Source organism: Oryx dammah, unplaced genomic scaffold (genome assembly GCF_014754425.2).
Source record: "Oryx dammah isolate SB20612 unplaced genomic scaffold, SCBI_Odam_1.1 HiC_scaffold_17, whole genome shotgun sequence".
NCBI classification, from domain to species: Eukaryota; Metazoa; Chordata; class Mammalia; order Artiodactyla; family Bovidae; genus Oryx; species Oryx dammah.
This window is the reverse complement of record NW_024070201.1, coordinates 38,265,126-38,280,361: the sequence shown is the minus strand read 5'-3', so window position 1 is coordinate 38,280,361 and position 15,236 is coordinate 38,265,126. Positions and strand designations below refer to the sequence as shown.

General features: G+C 33.3%; 1 protein-coding gene across 1 annotated transcript in view; it reads left to right on the top strand.

Moving 5' to 3' along the window:
• Positions 1-13,975, top strand: part of FAR1 (fatty acyl-CoA reductase 1) — a 79,147-nt gene extending 65,172 nt beyond the window's left edge. The window contains exons 10-12 of the mRNA XM_040258317.1: positions 6,139-6,268; positions 8,420-8,547; positions 10,246-13,975. Coding sequence (XP_040114251.1) covers positions 6,139-6,268; positions 8,420-8,547; positions 10,246-10,408 — 421 coding nt within the window. The 3' untranslated portion in view covers positions 10,409-13,975. The remainder of the gene's footprint in view (positions 1-6,138; positions 6,269-8,419; positions 8,548-10,245) is intronic.
• The last annotated feature ends 1,261 nt before the right edge of the window (positions 13,976-15,236 follow it).

Genomic DNA, 15,236 nt, shown 5'->3' with positions numbered 1-15,236 from the left:
TGTTATTATAAGCTGAAATTGAGCCCTTCTCTCCCCATTAATAACTTGGAGGTGAGTTTTATAGGGGATTAAGGGTTAAATGTTTTGTTTTAAGTACAGTTTTATATGAAAAAAACCTAGGATGCTTCTAGGAAATTAATTGCTTGAGCTGTCTCAGCTTCCCATTCAGCTTATAATATTGTAATTACAGTTTTTGACTAATTTTTCAGGTTGATAATGTCATAGTTTAAAACGAAGGTTAACAAATTGAAAACTTCATTTCTTATAGTTGTTATAACAAGGCCTTTTTTTTAATTGAAAGCTCACAAACTTAAGTAATCCTACTGTCTTTACCACAATTATAGTGAAATATACTATAAAAATATTTATTTTTTTAACTACATTGGCATTTGTAGTGGAGCCTTTGATTGGAGAGTTCAGGATTTGAGTATTTAAGTGTAAAGAAGATGCTGATTCCAGAACTTTGTCAGCTGCTCAAATAAAAGTGAGGTATCTGCTAGTTATAGTGTATCAGGATTTGAGTTACATGTAGGGAATTTTCTGTGGATTCAGTTGTCCATTATGTTTCTCATCATGTATGTTAAATATTGAAATATATGAGTGGTGTTGAACAACAGTGCATGCTGTCTTGATATTAATAGATTTTATGTAGATTAGGGCAGAAAAATCAAAACTAGGTTCAAAAAGTAAAATAAGTTAAATATATCACAATGCTTTACACAGAAAAGGGGGCTTAGTAAAGTTACATGAAGAACCAGAGTTGATTAAATAATTTATAATAGATATTGATGCATAACAAATTATCTCAAACTTGGTGGCTTAAAACAGCAGCTGTCATTTTATTATTTCTTTTGGTTTATTGCTTCTCTCAGCATCTGGAATTTAGGAAGGAATCCACTGGGTAGCTTTGGCTTAGAGGTCTTTCATGTGACTGAGGTCAGATGGAACTGAAAGGGGGACGTGTAGTGGAACAGCTGCTGTCATTATCTCTTCATGTGGTATCCGGATCTCTCGTAGAGTGTCTTTGCAAGGACCAGTGGTCGCCTTAGGGGAGTTGGACTGCTTACATGACAACTGGAGGCTTCAAGGAAAAGTGCTTCAGAAGGTGGAAGCAACGTGCATTTTCTGACCTCCCTAAGAAAATCATGCAGCACTACTTCCACCTTATTCATTTAGTCCCAGGCGAGTCACAGATCTTCCAAGATTCCAGGAGCAGGGATATAGAGAATAGTCAAGATTATCTTGTAAATGAGCTGGTGAGATGAATGGTATTGTTGCAACCATTTTTGGAAAGTGCAGTTTGCTATAGTCAGTCTTCTAGTCCTAACAGTTTATATTCCTCTTACATGGAAAACACTCTTGCTTTTTCCCCACAAAACCTCTCTGACAAAAGCTTGAAGCCAGTGTGGTTAGTGAAATCTGTTATAATTGTGGATGAAGCTTTTCAGATACATTTCCTCAAATATTGATCTGAAAACCTGTGAACTAAAGTGTCAGGTTACCTCCTGTCCATCTGATGTATAATAGTGAGACAAGCATAGGAAATAATTTAGACTTGTTCAAAAGAGAAAAAATAAGAGGCACACAGCAATCACTGGTCCATAACAATTCTTCATTCCAGCAGGGTATGTTTGATGGTTTCTTAGTTAGGGTTTCATTCCCCCCCTCTCCTGAGTCATCCTTCTTTTGCAGCTGGAAAAAAAAAAAAAAGGCCTGTGTTTGCAACTGAATAGCCTTCTTATCCTACTTCCTGCTCACAAAAAGTTGGGAGTCTTTAGAGCAGAGATGGCAAGCTTTCTCTAAAGCACCATATAGTAAATATTTCAGTCTGTGTGCCATATGGATTCTGTTGCAGCTTTTTACTTCTGCTGTTAAATGTAGCTTCCACCTTATAACTACTCAATTCTGCAGCCTCAGACAATATGTAAATGAACAAGCATGACTGTGTTCCAGTCATACTTTATTTTAAAAATAGATGCATTTGGCCCTAAGCTCTGGTTTGCTGGACCTTAATGCAGAGGCCTCTTTGCATTTGGTACTGTCTCTGTCCTTTTAAGTGTAAACTCACAATTCCTTTAAAATTGTGTGTGTTTCCCATATATTTGTTTTAAAACAATCCAGTCCATTAGACCAAAGCCATACTCACAGATCTTTTTGAGACATACCCTTCTCTGTCTTGGGTTCCTTATGAAGTTGCTGTGGAACAGCACCCTTGAGTCTTAAATCTTTGCCTCTTATATCCTTAGACTCTTAAATCCTGCCTCTTAGAGCCTCTGTAAGACATATCGTTAACATCTAGAATGAAACTTTTGTCTGAGAGTTTCTATGAAGTATACTACTGTAATCTTTTTGAGGTCCTAACAGAATCTTACATCTGCATTCTCGATTTGATCTTTGATCAGAAGTTGTTTCTAAATGAATTCCTGGCTAGAATTTTACATTCCTTCCAAATTCCACTAAAACCAGATAGTTCATTTTTTAAAATCATCTTTGTCCTGTTTGAGGAAATCTTGGCTTAGATTATCAAGTTTATTAGATACATTTTCTATTTTCCATGTGACCATAGGTAATAGTTTTGTTCTTCTAACTTCCAACATTATTCTCCTCACTTACCTTGAAACTCTCACCAGCAGCTTCCGTACAGCCCTTTTATTTTTTCCACTAACATCCTTGGTCTTTCCATGCTTTATCGGTGGTCTCAAGGGCCCCACAGTTTCTGTCTACCTAAAGGCGTACTGCATGTTTTAGGTTTTTATTACAGCAGTCCCTCACTCCCAGTACTGATAGATCTGTTCCCATTATTTGAGCTGCATGACAAACCTTTCAAATTTAGAATCTTTTTTTTTAATTTAGATAAAATTGACATCAGACTTGGTATCTTAAAACAGTAATCATTTCATTCTGTGGGTCAGAAGTTCTAGAATGCTTTGATGGAATGGTTCTCTCTTGGAAGTGATTGCAGTCACAGGGATTAGAGCCAGGCACACTGTAGGGAATGGTAAAGGAGAGGCAGGGTGCCGAGCAGCTGGGTGGCCAGACGTCTCTCTCTCTTCATATAGTCTCAGAACCTTTCAATGTGGTCTCTGCACATGGACTAATTTGGGCTTCCTCACAGTGTGGCAGCCTCAGGGGGAGTTGAACAGCATACATGACCTCTGAAGGCTTCAAGGGTGAGTATTCCACTGAGCAAGGCAGAAAGCTACCTTACTTTTTCTTAACTCCCCACAGAAGTCACAGTATCACTTCCACCTCATTCTGTTGGTATAAGTTACCTTCACCTCTTAATGGGACCTGTTAATAGTTAAGATGATACTGTAGGTGAACATATAAGATGGGAGATAATATTTGCAGACACCTTTGGGAATTAAAATTTGCTACAAATAGGAAGCATCAGTCCTGTACAAGGCTTTCTAAATATCAAACCAGGAATGCTTTGGGAGCTTACAGTCTAAAAGCAACAAGAGACATAAAGGTTTTTTATTTAGGCAGTTTTATAAATGTTAAATACATGGCGGTAGTCGCTCAGTCATGTCTGACTCTTTGAAGACCCCATGGACTGTAGCCTCCCAGACGCCTCTGTCCATGGAATTTTCCAGGCAAAGAAAACTAGAGTGGTTTGCCATTCCCTTTTCCAGGGGATCTTCCCCACCCTGGGATTTAATCCAGGTGTCTTGCATTGAGGGCAGCTTCTTTACCATTTGAGCCACCAGGGAGGCCTCAAATGTTAAATATAAAGTCTTATAATGTATATTATTAAATTTGTTCAGATTATTTGCTGAGCAAAGTAGTGGCCTCTACACCTTACATTAGGACCTTAATATAATGCCTGCCTCTGCATTAAACTAATGTCAGTCATGTCATTCATGGTGTCCATTTTACTCATTTGCATTGTTCCTAGTATCAGTTGACTTGATAAAAATATGACTTACTGTTTATCTGGGTATAATTTAAAAAGTACAACTCAGATATGCATCATATGGCTTTTGGTGACTAGTCTCTTGGGACTAGAATGTGTGATATTATCACATATAGAAGCAGTATAAGTTATCTGCTTTAGCTCTTGAAATGTAGTAGTTATTTTCTCTTAAAAATGGTATTTTTAAAAAATGGTTCTGTGGCCTCCTTTTTGTTGTTGTTTTGGTATTTAGCTTAACTTTATCTAGTTTAACTTCTCTGAATCTTAAATTTTTCATTTTTGTGGTTCTCAGTGGAGGGCAGTTTTGCTTCCCTTTAAGGGACATTGGACAGTTTTCGGAGATGTTTTTAGTTATCACAACTGGGTAGATGCTACTGGCATCTAGTGGGTAGAGACCAGAGATACTACTAAGTGTCTTACAGTGCACATGGCAGCCCCCTCCCACAAAGAATTATCTGGGCTAAAATGTCTATAATGCTGAGATGGAGAAACCCTGGACTAGATGATTGTTAGGATCTTGCCCTCCTCTAAAAGTTTTTAAGAATTTTTTTCAGGTTGCTGTCATAAAGAATGAATACTCAGAACATTCATGGCAATGTGGTCCCAGGCATCTGCTCTTAGAGCATGTTTAACCAAAGACTAGTGAGGCAGAGTTTTAAGTTTCTATTTATATTTCCCATAGTATTCAGTCCAGACTTTTATTACTTGATAAATGTTCTGTGAACTTAATATATATATATGACCTTTCAGATTTCCTTCTCCCTCTCCAGTATTTTATTGTAATTATGGCGGAATCACTGATTGACTTTTAGGGTAATTCTATCACTTGAATGAATCTGAAAATAAGACTAAGTGAGAATTGTCAGTGAAAATGGAGTTAGGAAGAAAAACTTTTTAAATAAGGTGTATGTCAGAAAGCCACATTAACCAAATATGTGTGTATGTGTGATTCATGTATACTATACTGGCTGTGATAGTTGGTATTAATTACCAATCTTGTAAATCTTCTCCTCCCTTCAAATTCTTTCTGTTTGAACTATTCTTGTCTAGATTTAGCCTTTGATGCTCACTAATTCTTTCTGTGTTTAATGGAGGTTTTATTTTGTATTACTTTCTTTAATGAAGTACAGTTCATCTTTACATACATGGTCCATGTTGTCTCATTTTCTTTCAGTATTCTATATTCAGGGTTTCTTTCTAAATGTGTTGAATGTGTCAGAATTGCTTAGCTAATGTTACTGTTTTGATTTCCTCCTCATTTCTAATGTTCTCATTTTCTTCTATTTCTCTCATTTCTGAAGCCCTGATTTGGGGATCTCTAAACTGCATAATGCTAATCCTAATTGTGGGACTATAAATAGAATTCTTTTAAAGTATTTCTTCACATATAATTTTTCTTTTTATCAGAGATTAGGAATTTTTGGTGTGTGTGTTTTGAAAAATTCTGCCTTCTATTTCTCTACCTATCATTGATAATTATTATTGTGTAGATGTTACTGTTCTGGTTAGTGTTATGATATCAATGACTTACAGTGAATCATGATATATAGAATGCCAAATTTAAAGATTAAAGCCTCTCACCCTTTTAAAAAGAAACGAAAAAGTATCGAACTTTCTTATTTTTATAAAGATGGATATTGGGGATTTGGGAAGATTAGGGAATATATTGAATATCTATTTGAGAAAGTTGTCAACATGAGTCATTGATTTCATGGCACATCCAGGCGCCTGTTGGTGTTCAAGAGCAAGTTGTTTAAAATATATATAAAGAGTTAACTAAATGGCAAATGAATATTTCTGTATACTTTGCTTCCATGATGCTGAAGAGTTGAGATTAAAATGTAACAGTATGTTATGAATTCACAGAAAATCTTACTAAAATGAAGCTGAGCTAAAATGTGATTTAAGGAACAAAAAAGGAAACAAATGCTAATTGAATTCATTTATTTGCTTAGTATTATATGTAGAAAATTTGGCCTTGAAATATTCCATTTCATATATCAGCAGAACTCTCCTTGGGCAATATTAAATTCATTTCCTGCTGCTTAATTTTTTTTTTTTGCATTTATATAATGTTCCAAGATGCAGAAATATTCTTATTTCCTAGTGATTTGGTACACTTATTGAACTACGTGTTACAATCTTACTGTCAATTCCCTGGGTGGTGGTGAGATTTTTCTTATCTATGCAAATTATGAATCTCAGTTTTTCTTAAAATACAGGATGATGAAAACAATAACTCGTCTTCACAAAGCTATGGTGTTTCTTGAATATTTCACAAGTAATTCTTGGGTTTGGAATACTGACAATGTCAATATGTTAATGAATCAACTAAACCCTGAAGATAAAAAGGCAAGTATTTTTTTATATTAGAAAATAAGGAGCATACTAATTAGAATATGCTAATTAGCAACCTGAGAAATAATTGGGTATTTTCTACAACCATCATGCAATAAGAAAGTTGATCTATTTATAGTGTCCCATTTTCAATCATAATCGGTAATAAAGTTGCTTTATTTTAGAATTTTATAATTAAGTATGAGAGTAGCAGAAATATTTTCAAAGCATGATTGAAATGTTGATTCTCTTTTTCTCTTTTAATGTCAGGTTCAAAGAGAATTTTTATGCATTTCCCCCTTAAATACTGTTTTAAGTTTTGAGGAAAACATCTCAGAAATTGCTTTTCAAATAGTCTTCTACTTTTTGCCATTCTACATTTTGCTTTCTGTTAGTTTGAAACTTAAACTCTTATGAATTTTCTTTTTAAGTTTACCTTAGATATTTGAACATGCATACTTAACAAAAAATTGAGCAATTTGTATAGCCTTTTCCTTAATGATACTTAGAACCATAAAATGTTTCAGCTTTGATTACCACCCCCACTAACTTATGTGGTTGTATGTTACTTTAGTGTTCTACTTAAATCTCATAATTAGAAATGATTATTTTGTTCAGCTTTGTCATTGTTGTTGCTAAGTAGTGTCCAACTCTTTCGCTACTGCACAGACTGTAGCTCACCAGCCTCCTCTGTCCATGGGATTTCCCAGGCAAAATATTGGAGTGGTTGCCATTTCCTTCTCCAGGGGATCTTCCTGACCCAGGGATCGAACCTGCATCTCCTGCATTGGCAGGTGGATTCTTTACCACTGAGCCACCAGGGAAGCCTGGGGGCTAATTTGCTCCTGCTTTACAGTATCATTTCTTAATTTAGCAAGCCCTAATAAAATATTGATACTTCCACCTTTTCTTGGATCATGCAAAGGCTAAAACGTGTAATCTAGTCAATTGGTATTCATATAGATTTACCAGCATAGTTGTCTTTTTACTGCTCTTATTTCTTCCTCCATCCTCCTCTAATGATTTCAGACTTCAGTCTGGAATCATTTTCATTCTGCCTAAAGAGTACCCATTAGTGTACTTTCTCTAGTGTTTGTCTTCTGTTGATGTTAGATTATCTCAGTTTTTATTCTTGGAATATTTTTATTCTTCAGTGATATTCATACTGCTATAGAATTCTATGTTAGCAAGCTTTCTTTGAGCACTTGGAAGACATCGTCTCATAATCTTAGAGTTTCCCTTGCTTCTTTTGAGATGTCAGTGGTCAGACTAATAGTTGTTTCTTTGGAGGTAATCTACAATGCATTTTCTGGTTTAAAAAAATTTTCTTTCTTTGACTTTCAGCAGTTTTACTCTAATATGTAAAGATACATGTGTGTATATATAGTATGTGAGTGTTTTAAATCTGTGGCTTGATGTCTCACAATTTTTGGAAATTTTCCAGCCATTGTCTTTTCAGATACTGCTTTTTTTCTATTCTTTTTCACTTTTCCTATGGGAATCCAATTACACAAATGTATGACCTTCTCATAATATCTCATATCTTAAGTCTCCATTTCAGTGCTGTGGTACTTTAATGATTTATTTATGGTAGCTTTTTTATTTTTAGTCTAGAGCTTGCTATTTTCAGAGAAGTGTGATGGTAAATTAAATTGTGAATAATCTGTTTATCACACCAAAAAATTACCTGATTGTGTATGGAAGAGCTCTGAGGAAAATATATCCCTCTTATTTTGTCATGAAGTAGCATTTTTGTAAGGCTTGATTTTCTATATTTAGCTACTATTTTCATCAAATGGCCTACTTACTGTTACCTAAACTCCTAAGCCAGCTTTCATTCTTAAAAAAAAGAAAGCCACATTCTTTCTCTTAATGTCAATACTGTTCTCTAGGAAAATTAATCTGTGTGGTATGCAGGATGTTCAAAAAGAAGATATACTGTAGATAGAAGGAAACTGGAAATAAGTGTATTGTTTCTGTGTTTAATGGAAGATAATGAAATAGTAAGAACTTTTTTTGTGAGTAGCAGTAAGATTTTAAAAATTAATATGGTAAACATTTTGTAAGCATGTCCTGTGGAATTAGCCTTTGGAAAGAGTGAATTTTTGACTGGTTATGAAAAAAAATTATTCAAGAGAATAACCAGTAATTGTTTTGTTTATGTAGACTTTTAATATTGATGTACGGCAGTTACATTGGGCAGAATATATAGAGAACTACTGTATGGGAACTAAGAAATATGTACTGAATGAAGAAATGTCTGGTCTTCCTGCAGCTAGAAAACATCTGAACAAGTAAGTTTTATATGGGTTTGATTTCATTTTGTCTTCCTTATGAAATACTAGTTTTTCCCTAAGCTGTTAACTTGAGATATTGCTAATAATATATTGTATTTAGGAAAGTGGTTGCCTTTGTAACTCTGGTAGCATTGATTTAACCTATGACTGTTGAAGCTTACTATTTTCATCAGTTTATACTGTTCATTAGTAAGAAAGTCAAGTGGAATTTAGTTTTAAATATCACTTTCATCTTCCCTTATTGCTACTGAAGAAGTAAAGATATCAAGAGATAATAAAAATGTATTTTAAACTGGAGATAATGTAAAGGTTCTTCTACCTTATTGAAATACATCTTTAGAAGAGGAAAAGAGATCTAAGAATACATTATTCAGTATAGAGCTTTTTCTTTGTTTATAAAATGGTTATTCTTTTTCCCTTAGTCTCTTATAAAACTAATATGTACTAATTGTTAAAAAACACTTAGAAAACAAGAGAAAAAATTACTATTAATCCATTATCCAGAGATGCAATTAGTTTTAATAGTAATCTCTTTTATTCAAAGTAATTTTTAATACAATTTTTATAACAGTTTTCAAAACTTTTACATTATTCTTGCTCTTTCAACTCTTTGAGACTTTATAGGGCAGATAGTTGTGTAGATGAAGAAATAGAGACTTAGGGAAGTTGTATTTGAAAGGTCATATTGTATTAAGTGGCAGAGCAAAGTTCTTTTGTCTACACCCATTGTTCATATATTGTACAGTTAAGCATTGAATAACATGGATTTGAACTGTGTGGGTCCATTTATACGTGGTGTTTTTTCAATAAATACATACTATAGTACCACACAATGTGAAGTTGGGTTGAATTCACTGATGCAGAAATACAGGTAAGAAGGGCTGACTCTAAAGTTATATTTGGATTTTCAATTGTGTGAAGGATTGATGCCCCAGCCCCCACACTGTTTAAGAATCAACTGTAGTTCTATATCTTTCATTGCCTGTTTAAGTTAGTGGAATTTATGTAATGTTATGGCATACCTAAAGAATTTAGATTCCTTTCTAACACCATTAAAAAAACATCAAAAATGTTTTGAAACATAAGCAAGATAATACGCATCTTGCTCTTTGAGAATGGGAGGGTCTTCCTGTGTAGAGCAAGTACCATGTTTCATTCATGATATGAGGACTTGTCCAGTTGACTTTTGATCTTGATGGACAGCTCTAACTGAAGGAGTAAGTTCTTCTGTCTGACAACTTGTAAGCAGCTAAAGATGTCCAAGAATATTTATTTTGTCTGTAGGATGATGTATGTAATGAATGTCCCTTTTTAGATGAGATAAGCTCTAGAATTACAAGAGATATTTCTCTTTTACTTAACATACTTGTTGCCTAGCACAGTTTAGGGCATCAGAAGGCTGCTTAATAGTACTTAATAGTACAAGTAAATTTACATCCCAAATGTTACAAAAAACTTTGTATTATTGTTAATAGAAATAATGCATTGTTTGATGGACTGCTGTCCAGAATGTGCACAGTCAGGTGTTTTTGATGTTTGCTAATTTTCTAATTGCTAGTTAATTTTTAAGTAAGTTTCAAATTAATATGGATTTGAACTTTGATTAAATTAAGAATTGAATATGAATTATCTGCTATCCAACAATATTCTTTTCTAGAAGATAGTATCCAATATATCTCTTGATCTGCTTTCCAGGTTGAGAAACATACGTTATGGTTTCAATATTATCCTTGTGATCCTGATTTGGCGCATTTTTATTGCAAGATCACAAATGGCAAGAAACATCTGGTACTTTGTGGTTAGTCTGTGTTACAAGTTTCTGTCTTACTTCCGAGCATCGAGCACTATGAGATACTGAAGACAAGAATTTAGCATTAGAACATCTATGCATATGGTGGTCTAAATGCATAAAATGTAAAATGTACTTAAGTCATTTCACCTTTTGTCAAGACATTAAACCATCTTAGCTCAGAATGTGGAGTAAATTATGGTACATTTTATGTAACATTTTAATGTATGCTCATAAAAGCCTAGTGAATACACTGTGGTATACCAACTCAAATCTGTAATAGCCATCAAAACCATGATATAACATTTTGATCCCTGGGGGAAAAGGGTTGGGTAAGGGCAGGAGGGGGAGATAGGAACACTGACCAGTATAACTGTGCAATTCTGGAATATACTAATTAAAATATGCCTTAACATAGAGTGATTTTCTAATTATAATATTTAGTGCAGTGGAAAACATTTATTTGGATGGGAATACTAGCTAAGTTGGTAGATATTTGATTCTACAGTGTTTGATTTTTATCATCAGTTGAAGTGATTTTTAGTTTTGTTAAAATTACAGCCAAACTATTTTCACATCATCCTGTAAGTTACTGAATGGTCTCAGATGTGAAAAACACATTTTCATTTTCCTTCTGTCTCTGATTTGAGGTCTGATACATATCATTTTCTATAAGCAATCAGTTAGTTTCATAATCAGAAGGCTATATATTATTATAGAGACCCTACTGGATCTAAATGAGTTTGAGAATCCATATCAGCATATGCCATGTGTTTTTAGAAGGAAAATGAAAATTCACTAAACCTATTAGTATTACGAAAGAATAAGAGTACATTTTTCTTGACCACATTATGACTAAATAAAAATCAATTCTGTGACATTTTGTTCATGATTTGAAGCTGGATGATTACTTGAGACTTTGGCAAGCAGGTATTGGGTACAGGGAGGAATTCATCATACTTGTGCTCTCCTCCCTTAATAAATTTTATTAATAGTACTTTAAAAGGCTTATACTATCCAATTAAAACTGAAAGTACATTACTGTGGAATAATGTATTTGCAGGTAGTCATAACATTAAGAAAATGTTCTCATATGTGTGTAAACACATACTAACTTTTGACCTTGAGAGCTGAATTCCTTCAAGAAAAATAATGCATAAAATAATGTGTATAAGATTAAATAAAGAACTTTATTTACATACCACATAAAGTAGCAAACTGTTGAATGAGTTTAAAGATACCTTTTATTTTTTGTGCATGTGGTTTTAGCTTTTAGAAAGAAATGAGTTATAGAAACAAGTAATAGTAAGAAAATTGATGTATATTTTAAATGATACATTATAATTCCCTTTAAATCTTAATAGTAGTTAATTCTCCTTACTGTTGTAACACACATTTGGTTTAACAGATCAGCATAACATGTTCTAGTTTAGCTGATCAAGTTGTACTATATTTAAATCATTAACAGTGTATCTTGAATATGTTTAACGAAGTCAGTTTACAATACAAAAAGTTACATAGAACTTTAATCTTAATTTTCTTCATCAATTCAGATGCAATGTATAAGAAGTTTATTTTATTATTGTGAAGAAATTAAATGTAAAGGAAATCACCTTCTTCCATGCAGGTGTATAATCTTGAAAAGGAAAATGCTTCCATGTTGAAGCCAGATTTTCTGTAGTAAAACTTTTAAAACATTATTTTAAAAGAAATATGTATATAAATATATATATATATATTCTTTGCAGTGATACTAAAGTCTCTGGTCTAGGACCATACCTTTTATAAGGTGTGAGAGACCATGGCAGTGTCTAAGAATGGAATAAATGATGATGCCTTTGATTTAAAGTGGCCCACATAATTAACTATAGATGCTCTATCCTTTGAATGCTTCATCTCTCCAATACATTTCCATAATGTGTTGAAAATAAGCTAACATTTGTATGATTTTTACACATCTGCTGATAATACTTAGATGACTTATCTTTGTATCTTGCAAAAGAATCAGGTACAACTTGAGCAGGCATGTGAAGTACGTGGGAGGTTTGAACTCTGTCATTACTGTAATCTAACTTGAGGGAATGATAATTGGGAGGGTGCTAAGGCCACTGCATTAATTTTGTGTGTTTAGAATTCTTTTAGCAAAAGAAAGCTAATGAATAAATTAATATGTCATTCTGGAACTTAAAAGTTTTAAAATGAGTATAAAACATACATAGGTTGTTAATCCTCGCCAACTTGACTTTTGAGCTTAACTCAAACATAAAGATTTTAGAAATCATTTGTATTGATATCATTTGCTAGACCTGGTTTTTTAGTTCTTTCTGATTATATTTTTACACACAGACTCAAATTTTAACAGGATAGCCTGTTGAATAAATCTAATAAATCATTTAACTCATTTGATAATAAAGCTACATTTTAAACATTTTTCCCCCCATTCACTCTTGATTCTTATAATTCTGGCATATGCATTTGTCACTTGTGAAGTCATTGTAACTATAAGTAAACTTGACTTGGCAACATTAATATGTTTAATAAACTCATCGCCGAGAAGCATGGCAATACATTCTTTGACTTGGGGATGGCATAAAATAAACATTTTCTGAATCTGTGTAATAAAGTTTGGAAGCAGGAAGGGAAGATCTTATTTCTCTTCCTTTTCTATGCTTGTCTATAGGAACTGGTTCAGGGTTTTTTGCTTTTTTGTTTTAAATGTAAATCGATAGTCTTTTATAAGAAATAGAAGCATTATTGGGTGCCTTTGTTTGTAAACCAAAAAGTAATAAATGAATCCCTATATTTCCATTATAGTATTTATTGTTTTTTTACAATAATTTTCCTGAAAGTTACTCATGAGGTTATGTGGTTACAGGAAACAGTTCTCACTTATAATTCTTACCTTTCTTAAGGTGTATTCATTTTTTTTTTGTATCCTAATTTTATTGAATTCTAAGTCTCTTACACAGCATTTTATAGGAAGCACATAGGCAAGATGAATACATTTTGTTAAAATATTATTTTTATTTATTAGCTGGAATGAGGTGGTTTTTCTGAAAACAGTGCCAGGGTGTCAATTAGGTTCCAGGTACTCTCCTCCCCATTGAATGATACTATATTAATTTATAAATATATTTGTTGTAACTTGTCTGTTGAGTAAGTATAAAAAACCATTCATTAGTAATAGAGTGTAACCATAAAAAAGGAGAGAGCTGATATCAGGCCAGGCAGGGTACAGGTGAATATAAACGGCCTTCCGAGCCAAGCTCTTCTAGGCTTGACTCTAAGTCATAACTTGAAACTGTTGGCACTGACTTGTTCTATTTTGAGAAAAACTCCCTGTTCTTTTGCATGAGCAACTAGAGAAAGGAATGTATACTGCATAACTTAATATAGAAATGAGTTAATTAAATCTACAGTCTCTGTGATAAAGAAATATGAAATATTTTCTTATTGAATTAATATTTTTATCTTGAGGTATTTTCTAGTCATAGAATGAATGTCTTTTTTTTAATGGTGATACCCTTAGCATACATCTCTATCATTAAGATTCCTAAACAAATCATCTTTGTCATTTAAGCATATTTGTTAAATAATTCCTTTGATTTTTCTTTATTAAAACAAATTTGATTAACATTGTTTGACGTGCTCTTTTACAAGTTGATGGCTATAAACTATATTTATATAGATAAATGTTAAGTGATAAGTATGAGTTTAGTATCGTTATGGTTGGCTAATAAGGCTGTAATTGTCTTTTTCTTTCTTTCTCCCTTCCTTTTCCTTCTTCCCTCCCCACTCTCTCTCTCCTTCCTTCCCTTTCTTCCTTCATCACAGATCACATACAATACCTGTATTTTTATACAGAGACAATGGAGATTTTTCTGAATTCATTAAAAAAAAAGCATTCCTAATATTCTCTTCAAAATATTTACCTTAAGATTCTCTCCTCGACATTTGACTTAGTTGTATGTTACACCTTTATGGGGTTGAATTAGGGATCCTCCAGAGGTGCTTTGGAAGCAGAATTCCTTTATTTTCTGCTGTTATACAGAATATCTAATTCTCTTTCTTCTCTTTCTTTCTTTCTCACTTTTTCCCTATTTATCTGTGAAGAGCTTATCTTCAGTTTTTGAGAGCAAAGTATAACTAGAAAGTTTAGGCTGAAACACGAATTTTAATGCCAATACTTGATGGTCTTTGAACTACAAAGATGATCTCATATGACTCAACCTAGTATTAGGGTGGCTTTCTTTATTTTTTAACAAACACACCTGAATGTAAACATACAGATGAATACAATTTTATTTAAAATAGTCATCCCAGGAGAATGTGTATTTATTTCATTAGTCCTTAATTTTTTGACATCTAATACTTACTTTTCTGTTTTATGTTACATCTTTCACAATTTTCTGTCATTTTGCCCAACTAGGTTGTTTTTCTTGAGAAGAAAACCAGCTTGAACGTGTAGAAATAACACTTTTGCAGTGTAGAAATAACACTAGTGAACACTTGTTGAGCAAGTGTGCGAGGCACAACCCTAAGCATTTTACATGTATTAACCCATTTTTGCCTAGCAGCCCTTTGAGGAGGGCACCTCTGTTTACCCATGTTTTATAGGTGTGATAACTAAGGTGTGTGATGTTAGTAATTTATCTACATTACACTACTAGTGGCAGAGCCAAGGTTTGAACTCAGGGAGTTTAGTGTCAAAGCCTGCTACACATGTCCAATATGCTGTACTGTCTTTTATTATAGGAACACATGTACATGTGTTGTGTTAGGCACTGTGTTTTATGTGTTGCAATTATCTGTTTATCGCTCAGCACACTGTAAACTTGTCAGTGGTTTGAATTGGAATATGACACACTACCGACCATGTAGGATCATGTGACGTAAT